We start from the raw sequence: 19,414 nt of genomic DNA on the forward strand, positions 1-19,414 counted from the left end.
TCGTCTACATGCAATGCTTTACACACTGTATATGTTCAATAATAACTATTCTTTTCTTCAGAATTTTGCCTCATGTTCCTAGACTCAAATCAGTAAAACATTGTGTTTTCTCAGATACATTCTATATTTATCATTCAATAATTTAAACATCTGACTTACCAGAAGCATGAAAGAAACTAAGGTACAACCAGTTTTTACTGTATAATGATGTTATTTAACTTATACTGAAGAACACTGTCCCATACATGTGAACAATCAGTTTTACTATGGAATCTGAATTATACGAACTTGAAAATCTAAAAAAACGACTACCCCCAACTACCAGTTATTTAACTTTCCATTATATTACATCTGAGTCAGCATAATCTTTATTTCAAAATAGCATTTTTATTATATAAAAATGTAAAAATCCAGCAAAACCAGAAATACCGGATATATTTTCCTGGGCTTTCACATTTGTTGATTTTTATTCGCAATGCTTTTTCTCAATACAATTTACAACCTCATCCCCATTTGCAGTCTGATTATACAAGTGCTAAGTGGCAGAAAGGTCTAGAATAAATACACCGAAAAAGAGGCAAAGCTGTGAAACTAAGTTGCATGCAACAGGTCTATGAGGGGGGAAGTGTCTGGGAAATAAAACAGAGTAAGACAAAGTAATTGGAAAGTCTTAGCTCAAGTTCTTTTCAATCATCTTTGTCTTTCGCTCCATGTTTAAGGATGCGCGTGAACTCAATGTAATTGAAATTCCCCTTTTTGTCAATAGGTGCTTCTCTATACAGCTCATCCACTTCCTCATCTGTAAACCGATCTCCCATCGTGGTCAGCAGCTCTCGAAGGTAATCCTCCTGAATGGTGCCTGGAAGGCAGCAGAAAAAGGGGAGTTGCAAACACTTCCCGGCACTTGAATGATTTGGTTCTCAACTACGTCAATCTTACAAGATATTTCAGAACATACATATTTACCTGAACAATATAAAGCAATATATAACCATATCCTTATCTTTTCCTATTATTTTTAGAGTTCTTTATTAATATTAAATTAAATCATTTACAAAGTCAGTTAGTAGATCATACGCTTACAAAATTAATTTGAAGCGAGCATTTTCCAGAGGAGAAAAAAAATACCTTGTATTTCAGATATATTAAAAAAAAAAAAAGGCAGATACCCAGAACAAAAGGGCAGCGTTGCCAAGACCAAACGTGCACGAAGGACAGTGCAGTTTTAATAGGTAGCAAGGGGGAAGCAGGAAGGAGGATGCGAGGTGTATGTGAGGAGGCGATGCGCGTGGCTGAGCAGAGGGTTAACACAGAAGCAAAGGGGAAAACGAGAGAAATCAGAAAACGGAACAGCAGGGCTTTCTTCACACATTTTTAAATAATAAGGGAAAAAAAACCGAAGATTTTAATTGTCCAAGTTAGTTAACTATACTTTTTGGTGAAACTTAAAGTTTCTTGAAGCAGTATATTGTCTAAGAAACACTATTTAAAAGAAAATTCTCCCTTTGGCTTCCAGGAAGCTCAGAACCAGATTCAAAGATTAACACCACAAACCGTGTAGCTTTATGACCTACCCTGTGTTCTAGCCATTCTTGGTCGACTGTCCTATCATAAATGATAGTTTCCCTCTACTCATTTTTAAAAATTTATATTTTGCTAATCTTTCTCATTCCCTAAAAAGTGTTTCACATAGTCTGGAATGAGGCTGGGCATAAACAAAGAGTGCTCACCAGTTGCTTCTTCATCAAAGCAAGCAAAAGCGTTTCTGATGACATCTTCTGGGTCTGTGCCATTCAGCTTCTCCCCAAACATGGTAAGGAACATGGTGAAGTTTATGGGCCCTGGAGCCTCATTCATCATGGCTTCGAGGTACGCATCGGTTGGATTCTTCCCTAGAAAATCGCACATTTTAACATTTAAGGACAAAGAACTCATTTCAATAAATAATTATTCTGTTATTGTTATGTTCCCCAACATATTTTTAAAAGTTACATCACCATCACACGAAACTAATATTTCAATTAACTTACATTAAGAACATTTAAAAAAGACAATTTTTAACAACATAAAAAAATCTTTGCTACATCATAAATAAAATGCATTCTGGGCTTAGGTTGAATACTGTCCATTCACTGATACTTCCTGCAACTTTTCCTTCACTATTTTTCATTAAAAATAAAACACACACATGAAACTATGAACCAGGTAATGCCACATTACTACATCTTGAATGCTGATAACATTAAAGACCCATCAGGGCATTTCAATACTGGTTGTTTAAAAAATCTAAATATTCATATTTCTAACTGCAGTAAGTTGCCTATAATTGGTATGCTTCAAACAATTTATTTATAAGTTGGTCATTTAAGCTGAAACTATTAGGTTGGTTTAGAACTGGGAGTTCATTTTATTTATTATTTAAAATTAATTAATTAATCAATCTGTTTATTATTTATTTATGGCTGCATTGGGTCTTCGTTGCTGCGCGTGGGCTTTCTCTAGTTGCGGCGAGCGGGGGCTACTCTTCGTTGTGGTGCGCAGGCTTCTCATTGCGGTGGCTTCTCTTGTTGCGGAGCACAGACTCTAGGCACGCGGGCTTCAGTAGTGTGGCACGTGGGCTCTAGAGTGCAGGTTCAGTAGTTGTGGTACATGGGCTTAGTTGCTCCGTGGCATGTGGGATCTTCTTGGACAAGGGCTCAAATCCGTGTCCCCTGCACTGGCAGGCGGATTCTCAACCACTGCACCACCAGGGAAGTCCCTGGGAGCTCATTTTAAACAATGTTATGTTCTATTTGGTTGTCAGACATATCCCCAGATGCTGTTTACTCATATTGCTGAAATATAGTCTTGTTTAGTATTGTTCATGATGGGAAACCTTAATCTCAGTTCCAACCAAGGACACTTCTCCCTCTTCTGGTATGGTGGTGAGGGAACTCCCCTGACCCTCCCTTCGAAGTTGGGAGAAATTCCCCTGGAATGGCCACATGTGGTGGGAGTAACAAAGAGTTCTCTTTGTCCTGGCATGTGTGAGGTCCACATGGTGCAGAAAAGCAGCACTGAACGAAGGGTCTGGAATAGTGGGTTTGAATCCCAGTTCTGCCACTGACTGTGTGCCCTGGGACAAGGTGGAAACTGTCTAGGGTTTAATGGTCTAGTTAAACTTGGTATCTGAAAGGTCCCTTCCAACATTAAGTTTGTATGATTCTCCATGAAAAGAGCATCCATGTCAGCATCTCACTATTATACCCAGCTAAGTGCTAATGACAGTCAAATCTAGAATTATGGTTCATATGTAAGTTTTACTCCCAGGAATTTGGGTGAAATTTAAGTGCCAAGTTGGCATCTGTCTTACTGCATTACAACCTTCACTCATTATACCTATTCGACATATCGATACAAAATTAGCCCAAAATTAATCTCAAGATTCTTCGAGTAAGTGAAAGTAGCTAAAAAGGACTACTTTTCTACCTCCAGATTTAACCCGACTCTCTTGCAGCAATTTTTGGGGGTAAAAAGTGTAACCCAAAGGTGTCAAGAGAACATGGGTACGAAAAAGACACAGGGATTTAAAATGAATTGGCTTAGGCTTAAGCACCTATGGACCCATTCAAGGCATCTAATATAATTTGTTGATTTAAAAGGTAAATATGTATCTCTAAAGGCATGGCATTCCCCAAAATGGAAGCTCCCAAAAGTCTCTTACTCTACCATCACTCATTCATCCAACAAAAATTAACTGAGCATCTACTAGGACCAGGGGATAGGCTTGAGTGTTTGATCTTTGTAATACAACTCAGGCCCTCAATTCTCCTCGGTGGCCTTCTTCAGTAGTGACCTGCTCCCCAAAGGACACTTAGTACTTAGCTATTCAGAGTGTGGAAAACACTGGGATCCACCCCACCTGCAAGTCAACAAGTCAGATCAGTATCTTGACTCAACTCTCACTTTGAATAAAGGCCATGTTGCAAGACTCAACTCTCACTCTGAATAAAGGCAATGTTGCAAAATGTTAACAGCTCGTGAATCTGAGTAAAGGATGGATGCGTGTTCATTACACCGTTCTTTCAACTTTTTATAGGCTTAAAAAATTTCAAAATAACACACTAGGAGAAAAAAATAACAGAGATGAACAAAATCATGTGGTTACTAAAAAGAAAAAAGTAACAAAATTCTCTCTCTTTGTCCTCTGGCCCTTGAACTGCCCTTTCTGGCTCATGGTCAGGCACAGAAACGTTAGAGTGCAGAGCCTACCTGTGGGCCATCCCTGACTTGTGCCCCCTTCCCTGCCCATCATTCTGGCCTATCAAGAACCCCCTGACTTGATACTCCTTTCTTCCAACTGTAAAATCAGTGCCAATTCAGGCAGGACATGGAGGACTTTCCCCTCTTTCCTTAAGATCAAAATAACAAAATCATATAAGGAACAGTAGATTAACACCGACATAGCCAGAATGACAAAGGGCAGTTTATGTTTGCTTTAAATCCTGTATCTTTAAATGAAATATTGCCATTTGCAGCAACATGGATGGGTCTAGAGATTATCATACTAAGTGAAGTAAGTCAGGCAGGCAAAGACAAATGTTACATATCACTTGTATGTGGAATCTAAAAAAAAAATTATAAATCAACTTATTTACAAAACAGAAACAGACTCACAGACATAGAAAACAAACTTATGGTTACCAAAGGGGAAAGGTGTGGGGGGAGGGATAAATTAGGGGTTTGGGATTAACAGATACACACCACTATACAAAAAATAGATAAACAACAGGATTTACTGCATAGCACAAGTAACTATACTTAATATCTTGTAATAAATCTACAGTGGAAAAGAATCTGAAGCTGTACACCTGAAACTAACACAATATTGTAAATCAACTATAGCTAAATAAATGTGTAAAAATAAATCGATAAATCTTCTATCTTTACATTTTATTTTAATTATAAAATATATATATAAATTGTGGAAGCCCCCTTCCCTGTGTTCCCTTTTTTTAGGAGCACTGCCCTTCCTCCCTGAGATGGTCGTTATCACTTATGACCGTCACCTCTGTCATATAACCTGTCCTCAACTTTTATTACTTAATACATTATATTATTGTCCACACTTTTTGTTTAAGATTCTGGTATCTTGCCATCTAGTCGTCCCCTGGCTTTTCACCTTGTAGACCTATCATATTTAGCTAACAGGAACGGAAGCCTGCCTAGCCACAGTGGCAGCCAGGCCCCCACCCCCGAAGGCATATCCTCTTATGACGGGCCAAGCCTCAGTATGGTGCCTCCCACCCAACATCTCTCAAGAGGCCTTTGAGACCAGGAGATTAATATCTGTACATCACACAAAAAATAATTCATAAAACGCTAATTATTTTGGGGAAGCAGGAATATTAAGAACATAAAAGTCTACCTAGAGAAGCAAGCATATCATGCAAGTCTTCCTTGTCGATGAAACCATCTCTGTTCTGATCGATCATGTTGAAGGCCTCCTTGAACTCCTGAATCTGTGACTGGTCAAACATGGCGAACACGTTGGAGGTTGCGCGCTGGGGGCGCTTCTTGGTCTTGGTCTTTGCCTTTTTGCTAGACATGGTGGCGGTTTAATCCTAGAGTTAAAAAGGAACATAAAGCAAAACAGAATGCATAAAAACATAAAGCAAAAAAAAAAGAATTCACAACACCTAAAGTTAGTGAGAAAAAATATTTCAATGTATTGTAGAATTATTACTTTATTTGGGTGAGAATATACATATAAACTTTATTTCCAATGTCACAATTAAACAGCTAGGACAAAAGCAGTTTTGAAGAAACAGAATAGAAATTATTGATGTGGCTTCATCCCAAACTTCACGAACCTCATTTTTATTAAATGTGAATGAGTTTTAAAGCACATAGCAATAGATCGCATTTACCGAGTGCTACTACGTGCCAAGCACTGTTATGAGGGCAGGGTGCTCCCCTAAAGAGAAAGGCTCCAAAGCGGACATCTTACTTTCACAAGGATTGTCCCATTTAACCCTCACAACAATCCTATGCAGTAGGTACACCTTTTAACTTCATTTTACTACCAATATTGCATAACCTCTCTGAGCCTTGGTTTCTTCCAAAAAATGGTCTGAAAACCAGGGAACCTCACTCGACCCTCAGTTTTACAGCGAAACACAATATCTACTCTAATGCAAGTGAGAATTAAATGAGATAACATATGCAAAGAGACTAGTATAGTTACTATAAGGTACATGTTCAAAAGGCTCTCATTCTAAAAAAAACATCAATGGGACTTCCCTGGTGGTCCAGTGGATGAGACTCTGCACTCCCAATGCAGAGGGCCCAGGTTCGATCCCTGGTCAGGGAACTAGATACCACACGCATGCCGCAACTAAGAAATCTGCATGCTGCAACTAAAGATCCAGCGTACCACAACTAAATATCCCACATGCCACAACTAAGACCCAGTGCAGCCAAAATAAATAAATAAATATATATTTTTAAAAAAAATCATCAAAATGTATCTTTAGTCTTGTATCCCTTCTAGCTACATCCTCATTTCCCCTTTCCCTTGATAAAACTTTTAGAATAGTACTCTACTACTCAACTCTCTCCATTTTCTCATCTTCCCCATCACTTCTCAATTCTCCGTAATACACCTTTAGTGGTGGCCCGATACTCTACTGAAAGCCACCAATGTTTTAAATGTCAAAAAGAATGGACACTTCTCATTCCTTTTTTTTTTGGGCCACCACGTGGCTTGCAGGATCTTAGTTTCCCAACCGGGGACTGAACCCGGGCCCTGGCTGTGAAAGCTCCGAGTCCCAACCACTGACCGCCAGGGAATTCCCTTCTCATTCCATTTTTATTTGCGGTTTTAAATGATGTAAATAAATACAACACAAAAATACTCCTGGCTTTGGAATCAGAAAAATCTTGAGTCTGAATCTCAGCTTCACTATTTCTTGAAAACCCACGGACACCAGAATAATTGTTTGCTCCACTGTCGTTCGTATTCAATGTTCACAACTGCCCTATGAGGTAGGTAATACCTAGGTTAAAAAAAAAAAAAATCAATGGCCCTTGTAAGAGAGGTGTGGCCTCTGTCCTCAGCTCCTGGGAGGTAATCTCTAAGCTCTTATAATGTTCTGCCTGGTATATCTGGGGTCTTGGGTCACACCAGAGAGTCTAACAATGTGATTTATCATGGGGGCTCTGGGTGAGGTGTTAATCAGCTTGGCCTCTAGAGGAACTGGAGACAAGTCAGCCTAGGAGTGGGGACAGTATCTAGGGGACAGAGCCGCAGTAAAAACTATGGCTATGAAGGGTCAAGCAAGCTCTCTGGCAGGCCATACTCCATGCTCACCGCCACGCCTTGCTGCCAGGAGAGGTCAACACTGCCCATGGAAATGACCACTGGAAGCTAAGCATTTGGAATTCTCCTGGACTCCATACCACGAGTCTCTTCCCTTGGTTGACTTTAATCTGAATCCTTTTACTGCAGTAAACCATAACCATAGGTGTAACAGCTTTCAGTGAGTTCTGTAAGTTCTAGCGAATTACTGAACCTGAGGGTCGTCTTGGGGAACGAAACTTGGAATTGGTGTCAGAAATGAGGGTGGCCTTGGGGACTGTTCTCTAACTTTGCAGCCTCGCAGCGTGAAAGCAGGTGACTGGTGAGGGCAGTGGCTGGGCAAGGGAATTCTGGACCTGGGTCTCCGGGACTTCCGGTCTTGGACTTTTAACCTACATTGTTTTAGTTTGTTTGCAGTTTTTTTTTGTTTTTTGCGGTACACAGGCCTCTCACTGTTGTGGCCTCTCCCATTGCGGAGCACAGGCTCCGGACACGCAGGCTCAGCCGGCCCAGCAGCTCCGCGGCATGTGGGATCTTCCCACACGCGGGCACAAACCCGTGTCCCCTGCATCAGCAGGTGGACTCTCAACCACTGCGCCACCAGGGAAGCCCTGTTTGCAGTTTTGAAGCACGTCAGCCTTAGAGTCCTTACTTTAACATTTCAACTCCTTCCCCTCCGGGCATACATGGCCTGAGTAAATGTTAATTTCTTCTCCTTCCTGTAACTAGCTAGTCACGTGACCTTAGTTATATTGAAGGTTCAATCGGAGACAGAATGTGGTCCACTAGCAAGGCACTTGACTCTGCTTTAATTCTTCCTCACATTCCAAAACTGCTGGATTAAAATTCTTTCGCATGCTAAAAATTCTATGATTCTATTTCTTCAAGATTCAAAAGATATAAAAGACAGTAGATCTGAAGCCAAGAATTAGTTCTCTCCCTCAGTATCAGTAAACTATGTCCGCAATAGTCATTTAGAAAAACCTCCCAAAGAGAAAATCTTTATTTTTAAAAAATAATCAGTTGTTTCATGCAAACGCTACAGCTAACCCAAAAGTATATTCTATTTAAACATTTTTAAAACTTAGTTGGAGTTCTCCAAGAAGCTGATGCCAAGAAGAGACTGCACATGCAAGGATCTTTATTACGGAAAATGCCTGGGAGCGAGAATGAGGAGGTAACCCAGTACGGCTAGAAAAGCCATTATACCGTGAGCAAGTCTGAGCCGCCACTCAAAACCTGTTACAGAGCAGGTATGGCTCAATGAAATGACACCATGATCTCTTTAAAAAGAAAAACAGTTTACATTTTCTCTGTACTTCATTTAAAACCAGTGCACATTTATATTTGTATATAAATATACAAAGTACACACAGAAAATATCAACTGATAATAAAACCTCAGCTGAAAAGTGAGGCAAGGTTGTTGCAAAACAGTCAATCTAAAGAGAACTCTGGCGCCCAAAGAAACTACCACCCTCTCTGTCCTTACCTTCTGAGATAAGTATCTTGGCTTTCTCCACTTTCTCACTTCCCACTCATCACAATCTGGCTTTCTCTTCTCTATTTGCAAGTGCTTTCCAATTGTCAAATCTGGTCTAAGTCTCCTTGGACCATTCTGCTATATTTGACACCATTTTATCCCTCTTCTCTTCAGGCCTCAACAACTCTTGGCCTTGATGAACTGTAACAGTAGAAATGAACTGTCCCAATGGAACGAGAGCCCAAGGTTCCCAGCCTTTAAGACTTTACACTCTAACAAGGAAACTCCTGAAGATCACATTTAGTTTCAGTAAAATGCTGTATTTGACTCGGTGACACCAACCTCCTCTCAGTTCTATTTCTATGCCTGGTCCTCCTCCATTTTCTTGTTAGGCTCTTATCTTCTCCACTCACTTTAATATTCACGTTTCCGAGTATTCTCACAGTCCATGGCTTATTAAATTCTTTTCACTCTGTGTTCCTTGGATGATCTCATCGGCTCTCACTGTTCTGACAACACCTATGACTCCCACGTCTGTATCCTCAGGGCTGACCCTTCCCTTGAGCTGTGGAGTCAAACAGCCAATTGTGCTTGTGAAAGGCACCCATTTTCATATCCCAGACGTTCAGAATCAACATGTTAGAAACAAAATTCATTATCTTCCCCTCCTAAACTTTCTCAACTTTGTTTCCTGTCAGTTAATGGCACCATCGTTTACGCCCTCACCAAGCCAGAAACATGCAAGTCATCCCTGACTCATCCCTCTCACTGATGAACCAAGCCTGCCTCTTAAATATTCATCAGACTTGCTCATCTTCCTCATTCTTCTGCCACCACCCTATGCTGGGCCCTCATCACCTCTTTGTGTAGAATATTTCATTGGCCAACTAACCAACCTCCTTGCTTTTTGGTCCCCTCTAGACTATCCTTTATCTTCCAGCCAGAGGTGTGTAAAACATGAATACGACCATATCATTCCCTTTTGAGAAATTGTCGGCTCTCCACTGCCTACAGGCCAAAGTACAAGTTCCTGAGCATGGCACACACACCTTTCCCTGCTCTAGGATGACCTTTCAGCCTCATCGCTAGCCATTCTCTGCTTTGTACTTTTCCTTCAGCAACACCAAACTATTGGTACTAGTATGTGCCCAAGGCACCATGCAGTTTAACTCATGTATTTGTTCTCGCTATTTTTCTAGCCCCCAAATGCCTTTGGACCAGAGAGAATTAAAAGTCTACTCAACTTATGGCTACTACCATTTGCTGAGTGACTCCTATGCTAGGTACTCGGGTGCACTAAATTCAACATGCCTGCTTTACACATGGAGGAACTGAATATCAAAATATGTTATTAAACAACTTGCCCAAGGTCACCTGGTGGCAGAGCTAGAATGCAACGCCATTTGTTAAAGGTGATTTTACCTATATATTTTTTTACCTCATACAATTCTGCTAGTTATTTTTTTTACCACAAAAAATTTCTTAAACTTTCAGTACTTACCAATATAGTCCAACACTGATTTCTGAGCAGCTACTTTCCTCTAAATTTAATTCCTAGTGAAACTCTGTTTTCAAATAAATTCAAACTATGCTGGGGAAACCAATGTATAGACTAGAAGTGCACAGTGGAATGGGAAGAAAATAAGATATGAATGGCCCTCCCTGCAACCGTGCAATTGGGTTTATCACATGGCAGTATTTCCTATCAGTCATGGCTTTGGTTTGGGTAAAGGCTTGAAATCTTTACGTACGACTGTGAAATTACTACTTGACCTATAAATATTAAAGGAAAAAACCCACCAAACCCCATAGTTACAAAAAATATCCATTTAGAACATAGCATATAAGGTAACGAATAAGCCTTAACGGGAATAAACAAAAGTCTTACTTCCTCTTCAAAATTTTTATTTCATTATTTTTGTATATTTCTGATATAGAGTGAACTAAAGGTCATATGTAGTATTTTTAGAGGTTAAAGAAGGGCAGGGATAGGAATACCGGTATTATAGGTAGTTGTGGTGTCAACATATTTAGGTCATAATCTAAATTTTTGCAAAATCACCTGCTATACTGATGTGCAAATCAAAACATGGGCACTATAATCATTAATAAGCAGAAACTGCTCATCCAGCCTATATGGCTTTATTGGAAGCCTGGAAAAGATGCTCATGGAGCATATTCTGTTAGCTACCTAGGAAACATCTAAGTCAGCTAGGTGCTGCTACCACATGGCGGGTAAATATGGCTCTCACAACAGTTAACCTCTGGTTTCAATCTTGGCTACATTAGAATCATCTTGGAAGTTTTTTTTTTTTTTTTAAGTCTTTGTTACAATATTGCTTCTGTTTTTTATGTTTTTTGGACAGGAGGCACGTGGGATCTTAGCTCCTGACCAGGGGTTGAACCCACACCCCCTGCATTGGAAGGCGAAGTCTCAACCACTGGACTGCCAGGGAAAGTCCCATCTTGGAAGTTTTTAAAAAGTGATGTCCAGGTCCTGGTCTAGTACAACTGAAACTGAATGTCTACAGGTGAAGTCTATGAATCTGTATTTTTAAAATGCAGCAGGTGATTCCAATATATAGTGACGGTTGAGAACCACTGAGATAAACACTTAGAAGGCACTGACCGTGGTTCTGAGTTCTTGGCTGATGCCTTGTAATAACAGATTAATAACAGAAAAACAAACACACCGTTTATTAACACGTATACCTCATGTACACATGGGGAGATACCCAGGGAAAATCCAACTCTCAGAGGTGGCTTAGAACTCTGGCTTAAATATCATCTTCAGCTGAAGCCAAAAGAAGAAAGGCATGTGTGAAGGGGAGAGGCTAGGTGTGGAAGGTTAAAAGCACAGTATAAACAAGGGTAAGGCTTCTCTTGTAGATTTAAGTCACGGCCTTCTCCATTAAGAGTCTAAAGTTGTCTCCAGAGAGTAACCTTTGTCCTGCCTGGTAGAGAGGGAAAGAAGAACACCTCTGTAAATGTGTGTCCTGCTTTTAGGCACATTGGGGGAGGGCAAAGAGCCTTTCTTGTGTCTGCTTTCTTCTCAATTGCCTTCAGCTCAAAATAATCTTCATGCCAAAGTGGCATATCTTGGGGTGGCATATTCTGCCACCCTTCATAACTAATAGGATATTCTGAAAATGATGGAGTGCGGCTTTGTCATAATATTGTAGATGTTGCCGGTTCTACCATGCTCTCTCTCGGATCACTCAATCTGGGGAAAGCCAGCACCAGGTCTACAGGGTACTATACACAACTCCACGGAGAGGTCCATGTGGCAGGGAACTGAGGCCTCCTGCCAACAGCCAGCACCAACTTGCCAGCCAGGTGAGTCAGCCATCTTGGAGGTGGATCCTCTTTCAAATGACTGCAAACCCAGCTGACATCTGGACTGCAACTCCAGGAGATCCTGAGCCAGACCAGAGCTGCCCAGCTAAGCTGCCCTGCAATTCCTGACCCTCAGAAGCTCTTTATTGTTTTCTTAAGGTGTTAAGTTTGGGGGTAATTTGTTATATAGCTACAGAAAACTAATAAAGCCGTTGTGTTTCCTTGGCATCTTTAATATTCAATAGGGCAATGCCTTTATTTCAGAATTATAGCCAAAGAATTTTTAAAACCTCAAAGGGGCCACAGCCAAGTTTGCACTGGGTAGGGAAATTTTCTATTCCTGGTTAGCAAATTTTAATTCTTTTATTCGATTTCTCTCCAAGTTCTGTGGGTTCCTCTTTTAAGTGCAACAGTCACCCCTTCTTCAACATTCCCATCACCCCCTGGATATGACTCTGCAAAATATGGCTTTTCTCTATGGTTTACCCATGGTTCAGCATAAACTCCACTGGACCCTCCCCAAGAAATCCATAACAAAAAGTACCTGGAACAAAGAGTACTAATAAGAGTGCTAAATATGTGCTAGGCACTGGTCTAAGCATTTCATATGTATTAATATATGTAATTCTCACAACTTATTACATAGGCACTGTTATTATCCCCATTTCTCAAATGAAAAATTAGGGCAAAGAGAAAAAATAATCTGTCTACAGCCACAGCTAGAAAAACGTAGAGCTTAGATGCAGGATCATACTCAGGAAGTCTAGCCCAGAGCTTGCACCACTAGCTCCGAACATCCTGCATGTAGGTGGCAGAATTTCTCCACCATGAAAATGTGGAGAGCTGGTTGGGGGTAAGAAGCAAAGCCACCACATCTAAAGTGCGTAACGGGGAAGAAAGACCCCAAAGCTGCCGGCAATGAAAATCATCCCTAGATATATGCTGTCTTCGAATCTTGGGAGAGGGACAACCGGCTCCATTTAGGGGATCCCAGTCCTTTTATCTTTCCTAAGCCCAGCAACCCTCACCTGGGACCTGTCCTTCAGAAGCTGCAGTTCCTCTTGTCCACACTGAGTCTCATTAAAGCATAAATGCGTCTCGAGTAGGTCATCACAGAAGCTGTTTTATTCAACAGAGCCAGAACAAACAAGAAGCCGTGCACTTAACCATGAGGAACGTCCACCTAATGCTCAGAGAAAATGGGTGGCAGCAGGTGAACCCCTCAAGTGACCTTGGGCAAATTATCTCACCTCGCTGGGTTTCAATTATAAATCGAAAGATAACCTACAAGTTTCTTTTGAATTCTAAAATGCTACAATTCTTTTCTTACCAAAGGACCACTGCAAATCCGTCCGAAACCAAGGCTGCCAAACTAATCCTCTAAACACCCCTTTCTTCATCTCACTCCCTTAGTGAAGAATCCAAAATGACTCCCGAATGTCTCTTACATAATCTTTCATTTCTCATCAAGTTTGCAAGACATCCGTGAAACGGCCCCACTGATCTACCTATTTCCAACTATTATTCATTACAGTTCTGTTCCGTTCGGGCTGGTCTCCTTTTCACACGACACAATTCACACCTTTTGAGCTTTTGGTCTTGTTACCTCCTACCACAGATACAGCCTGAAATACTAAGTTCTCCCCACCAGGGCTAAGTCCAAGGCCTTCAATGAGGTCACGATTCTCTTTTTCAGAAAACCTTTCCTGATTTTTGCTATTTGTCCTCTTCTTCAGTCAGCACGAATGAAGTAAATCTTTACAAGATGCAAGGTGCTGCGAAGAGTCACAACTCCCTTGGAAATCGTTACATTTAGCCGGTATCAACTCGGCGCTCCGGGCAAGAACCACGCACCAGCGGACCCCTGTGCCCCCAAAGCATCCAGCCCTGTGGGCTAAGCAGACACCCAAACCCACCGACCGGGCCGGCGGGGAGCGGGGCTGCGGCCGCCGAGGCGCCAGGTGTGTGAAGCCGTCGGGTGACGCAGCGCAGGGGACAGGCCGACTCAGCCAGCTGGGCAGTTCCCCAGCCCGGTTCCATCTGCCCCAGCCTCCCGTACCCTCGACGTCCAGGGCCGGGCTGGCCGCGGCCGGACCTCCTCGCCAACCTTCCCTGCCCCACCGACAGGTCCCGCAGTCCCCGCCCCGCCCCGCCCGCCCGCCCGCCTCCGGCCGGCCGGCACGCTGGCCGGGGTCTGGCGGCGGCGAGAGGTCGGAGGGGCGGGGCACCGGGGCGGCCCCAGGTGTGTCGCGCGCGGGGGGCGAACGCCACTCACCGCGGCCGGACACCAGCACCAGAAGCCGGACTGCCTGCTCGAGACAAACGAGGCGAAGAACGCGGAACTGCAGCTGGGATGCAGCGTTAGAGCGGCGACACCCGCACTTCCTGCCTCGGGAGGCGGACCGGAAGCCGCACCGGAAGTCGAGGCGGGATCCAACCCCGGGTGGAGGGATGCGCTGCGGTTCTCGCTCCGCTCGAGGCCGAGTCCACCTTGTCCGCCTGGGCGCGAGGCTGGGGCCGACGACCACGGGTTGGGTTTTCGTGGTGTTTCTCGGGCCGTGCGGTCTGAGGCAGGCGCAGCGCGGCCGTGGCGCCGCGGCCCGCTCACCTCCCCGCTTTCCTCCCCCGCCGCTCGCGGCGTGTCCCGCGGCCCTTCCGCATTCCCGGGCCGGCTAGGAGCCGGCCTGGAATTTGACCCGGCTGGGCGGGCGCGAGCCCTCGAGGTTTGGGGGTCTGCGGGCGCCGCCCACCCAGGGCTGCCCGAGTTAGCAGGTAAAAGTAGACCTCACCTGGTTACACTTGAACTTCAGATAAAACGAGCAATTTTTTAGGTTCCGTCCCGCGCCACACTGGGGAAGGTAAGAGGGCTGCGGCCGAGCGGTCTCCGCCTGCTTTACAGACTGCACGCCCAGACCGAGTTCTATCATTTACCTCTGCCCCTCCTGTTTTACCCCTCAGATTATCAGGTTTACGCCCTTACCAGGCCACGGCTGGTGACGTTTTCCCCTTTCAACCACAGGGAAGCTTTATTCAAGTTATTTGTTTTCCTTTGGTTCGTTAAAGACAATGCAGATTTACACACACACACACAAACGCGCACACACTATATAATGCTCTTGGTCAAAACGAAACCACGAAGCTACATAATTCAATTTTTGTTCTAGATATTGTTTGTGCCCATAACCTTCAAGTTCCCTCACCTTGGAATATTACAGATAGATACTACTATTTCCAGATAATGGAAGATAGTCAACTTAATAGCAAACCTTCGTTGTGCACTTGTGATTGCCTGAACGTGTGCGGGATGCAGGGAGATGAACGAATAATCCAGTCTTATATTCTAGAAAAGTTTGATGAGAAATTAGATATCTTTGATCAGGAATTACTATATGGTAGGAACCATGTGTTCAACACGCTATAGCAGTAGTTCTTAAACAGTAGCACCAATAAGAAAAACCTGGGGGCTACGTGAAAGATTCTGGAGCCCAGCCCCAGGTATTCAGATTCAGTAGGTCGAGGGTGGGGCAAGAATCTGCATTCCTAATAAGCCCCAGGTGATGCTTATAACGTGGTCCTCGGAGTTAGCACTGCCCCAAGGTCCTTAACTGAATGCATTTTCTCAATGGAGTTTGAAACCAATTGCTGAGAAATCATATCTGGTTCTAAAATATTTACTCTTTTCTTTAGCTGTAGTCTGCCCTTTGGTCCAATAATTTAAATATTTTTCCACTCCTGAGAACATTTTGGCTTCTGAGGTCTTTGTCAGAGAGCTCTTCCAAGTATGGTCTATTACTATACCATAAGCCCTCACCCTGGCCACCTCAATTAAGATCATAGCTGAGACACTCTGTACTTTGACTTTGATCTCCATATTTGTTTCTAGAACTGCTTTCCAACACAGTGGTCACTAACCACATGTGACTATTTAAATGTAAATTAAAAATTCAGTTATATTAGACACATTTTAAGTGCTCAATAGTCACATGTGACCTAGTGTCCTTATTGGACAGCACAGAGAGTGCATTTCCATCATCACAGAAAATTCTACTGGATAGCACTGTTATAGAAAAATAATCCTAGGGTATAGTGTTCTCTCTAGATTCAAAAGAAAAACAATATTTATTAATGAAAAGCTGAATATCTAAATACCAGATAATTGTTTATTGTGGTCATTAAAAAGAATGGTTTAAAAAAAGGTAATATACTTAAAACTCAAAACAAAAATGGTGGGTATGCCAAAACAGACAATTTAAGATACATTAAACTAAAAAACAAGGTGTATATTCACTACAACTAGAAGATGTATGTAGATAAATGTGAAAGAGAAGTTATGATGCCTATTATTTGAGCAGGCACATATAAACCTAGGATAAAAAGATACAGGGACTTGGGAAAACTGGCTGTTTCTTCAATATGGGATTAGCTTCAGCAATGCCTTTCAGGACAGCAAAGATAAAAACCAGGGTTGCAGGGCAATCAAGAAATTGTACACTTAAGGAGGATCTAGAAAGACACAAACTATTCTGGCATATTGGACCTACTCAGGAAATCTAAAATAAACTATTTGAGGATCTACTTGGTACCACACATTTTTATGTATATTCTCATTAAATGCTCATAACAACCCTTTAATTAAATTCTAGTTTGAGACAATTTACTATCAAACCACTATGGACCTTTCTCCTAACCTCGGCTTTTAATCTCCAACTATGATTAAACTCCTATCACCTACCCTTTCCTGTTTTCAGAGGGAGCAGTATCCATTTTTGTTTTTCTAAGAATAATCTTACAACATGTGATCTAGGTTCTATCTCTTCCTAGCTCCTGCACATAATTCCTTTGGTTTCACTCATTTGCTTACACTCGTTTGCCGCCTTCCTCTGTCTACAGACAGGCTTGAATCTCTAAAATGCTCTTTGGTCCTGCCTTCCCTTCAACCCTCTCCTCACTGCCCAACAGCCCCTGCTGGTAAACAGAATAACCACTATTTGAATACCTACTGTGTGCCAGACCCATTTAGCTTTAGTGTTTCTATTTTCACAACAAACGTGGAGGGTATTGTCCCTGTTAAACAGGTGAGGAAACTGACACTTAGGGCTGGGCCACCTGCCCAAGGACACAAAGCTCATCAAATAACAGGCATTATTCACTCAACCACGTCTGGCTCTAAAACCCATACTGCTCCTAATCACAAAAATGCTGCTTTATATATTAATAGATTATGTTCCTATTATGAGCCAGAGCATTACTTCAATTTTACAAATGAATAGAGGTCGAGCGAGGTTAAATAACTTTCTTAAGGTTATAAAGCCATGATGTAGCACGAATGAGATTAAAATGCAGCTGGCCTGACCCCCAAACCCAGGCGTTGTCCGTGTCTCCTGCTACACTATGGATTCTGCACTCAAAACTACCTTAACAGCTCTGGCAGAAGTGACCGACTTGCCAAATCCAGTGGCCTCATTTAAATTTTCCTGTGTTCGATTTTTCTGTGGTTTAACACTACTAACTTCCTCACTCTTGAAATTATTCACTTGGTTTCCATAACACTGTTGTGGCTCTATCTACTAAGCTCTTTTACCATCTTCTATCTGATCCTTCTTACAACTTGCTTGCACTTCTCAAAGTCTAGTACATCTCTTGCTGTCCTTTCCCCCCTCATACTTCGTAAAAAAAAAAATAGTTGCCTTTCCTTTCCAGAATTTGCTTTTACTTGTCTCATATAGTCTGGCCTGCTCCCTTTTTTCCCAGTAGCACTCATAAATTCCCACTCTCGTGCAGTCACAGAGGCTCCTTGATCAAATAAAATTTGGGCCCTGGAGTCCAAATGACAATGTAATCATAAGCAGGTGGGTAAGGAGGCTGCCCCCATTAGGCTGGTTTTGAAATGGTTTGTTTCAAGTCTGGCTTTCATCGTGGAGACCAGTTTTTCTATCAAATGCACTGTTGGAGTAGATGCTTTAGCTTTTTACTGTCAATCAGCTTTACTTAAGCAAAGCCTACTTACTACATAGAGAATGCTATTACTAAATGAGGAGACATTTCATTCAGAAGAGACTATCCACTGTTTCTAATGGGGGCTGGTTCTTTGAGCAGTTATCTGAAATGGAAGTGGAGATACTGCAAGAGATAATTTTAGTAGATGAGGCTACCTTTTTTTCAGTAGGGAAACAATGTTATTTGTTCTTGACTGGAAATTTGTTAACAAAGCAGAAGTTATTTTTTTTTTCAGTTGAAATGTAAATTTAGTTCAACAATTTCAGCATCATGGCTATACCCTGGAAAAAGTACTTTGCTTAAACCACTGAACAAAATTCAGGAACACATTAAAGGCAGAGTTAAGGCAGGTGCTAAGATTCTAATCTTGAAAGGGCCAAGAGCAGCCTTGTTACTAGTCCTACTCCTATTTTAAGCTGGTCTCCTGAGGTTAAAGAATCTAGCTCACCTATCCTGTTGAGTGTAAAGGTCTGCTGCCCTGAAGGCATGCAGTAATTGCATATTCAACGAGGTAATAGTTTTGTCCAAGGACAGTCTTGTTAATAGTAGTATAAAACATAAAGTTATAGTAATTATCAGGTATTCATCTTCACAGGTTAATTGTCAACCCTCTTCACCCAACTTTTCCCCCACTGTTTCAAGATCTTTCTTAAACTTATGAATCCTTGAGAGTCAGATTTTTGAAGCCCAAAGTGAATGAAACTGTCTACCATTTCCTGATTAACTCTTAAAACAGTCCTGCATTCCTGCAAATAGCAGAAATTATTTTTAGGATTGAAATAATGACCTCACTTTCCCAGGCATGTAGCTTCAGCTGTTCTGACCACGGGCAGGTCAGGAATGTCAAACATTCACAAATGAACTCATGTGAATCTGCATAAATAAACACAGTACTTCAATGAGGACTGTGTGATAAAAAGAAACTATATACAAAAAAACCCAAAACAAACCAACAAAAACCATATTGTGTTTCCAACACTTTGAAATACAATACAAAAAAATGCGCCTTTTTGGTAGAAGCATTCCATAGAAACTTTGGGGCTAAAATTGTTTTAAAAATTAGGACAAATTAAAATTACACTCAGTGGCCTGGTCTAACTTTAAATGACAAGAAGTTATGTACAAAAGATTAGAACAGATATGAGGTGATGTTGGCAGGTATGTTAAACTTTAGGATTTAAAGCTACCAAAGCTATCATACACATGTAAATTTTACAGGAAATTATTTTTAAAATTGGAAGGCAAAGTGCAGGAAACTCA

At 41.8% G+C, this 19,414-nt stretch overlaps 1 protein-coding gene and 1 non-coding gene across 4 annotated transcripts; one reads left to right on the forward strand and one right to left on the reverse strand.

The window, feature by feature from the left end:
- Positions 1–350: 350 nt before the first annotated feature.
- On the reverse strand, positions 351–14,584 carry LOC101333254 (myosin regulatory light chain 12B). Of its 3 annotated transcripts, none has more exons than XM_004313110.4 (4): positions 14,433–14,584; positions 5,408–5,603; positions 1,731–1,892; positions 351–859 (listed from the first exon to the last, which is right to left on the reverse strand). In XM_004313110.4, exons 2-4 carry the CDS (start codon positions 5,586–5,588, stop codon positions 687–689), a joined length of 516 nt encoding a protein of 171 aa, XP_004313158.1. In that variant the 5' UTR covers positions 5,589–5,603; positions 14,433–14,584; the 3' UTR covers positions 351–686. The 3 variants fall into 3 exon arrangements, with proteins under 3 accessions (XP_004313158.1, XP_073646659.1, XP_019776310.1); XM_073790558.1 differs by lacking the exon at positions 14,433–14,584 and adding an exon at positions 14,242–14,253; XM_019920751.3 differs by lacking the exon at positions 14,433–14,584 and adding an exon at positions 9,164–9,188.
- Positions 6,280–6,352, forward strand: TRNAG-CCC (transfer RNA glycine (anticodon CCC)). The gene has a single exon. It is a non-coding gene; the product is annotated as a tRNA-Gly (tRNA).
- Positions 14,585–19,414: the final 4,830 nt, after the last annotated feature.

The sequence above is a fragment of the Tursiops truncatus genome, chromosome 13 (genome assembly GCF_011762595.2).
Source record: "Tursiops truncatus isolate mTurTru1 chromosome 13, mTurTru1.mat.Y, whole genome shotgun sequence".
NCBI classification, from domain to species: domain Eukaryota; kingdom Metazoa; phylum Chordata; class Mammalia; order Artiodactyla; family Delphinidae; genus Tursiops; species Tursiops truncatus.

What these genes read in the sequence shown, in the direction of transcription:
- LOC101333254 (XM_004313110.4), bottom strand. Translation starts at nt 5,588, where the DNA reads ATGTCTAGCAAAAAGGCAAAGACCAAGACCAAGAAGCGCCCCCAGCGC. An exon ending in TGATATGCTTGCTTCTCTAG is followed by an intron (nt 1,893 to 5,407) that starts GTAGACTTTTAT and finishes GCGATTTTCTAG; the next exon opens with GGAAGAATCCAACCGATGCG. An exon ending in CTTTGATGAAGAAGCAACTG is followed by an intron (nt 860 to 1,730) that starts GTGAGCACTCTT and finishes GCTGCCTTCCAG; the next exon opens with GCACCATTCAGGAGGATTAC.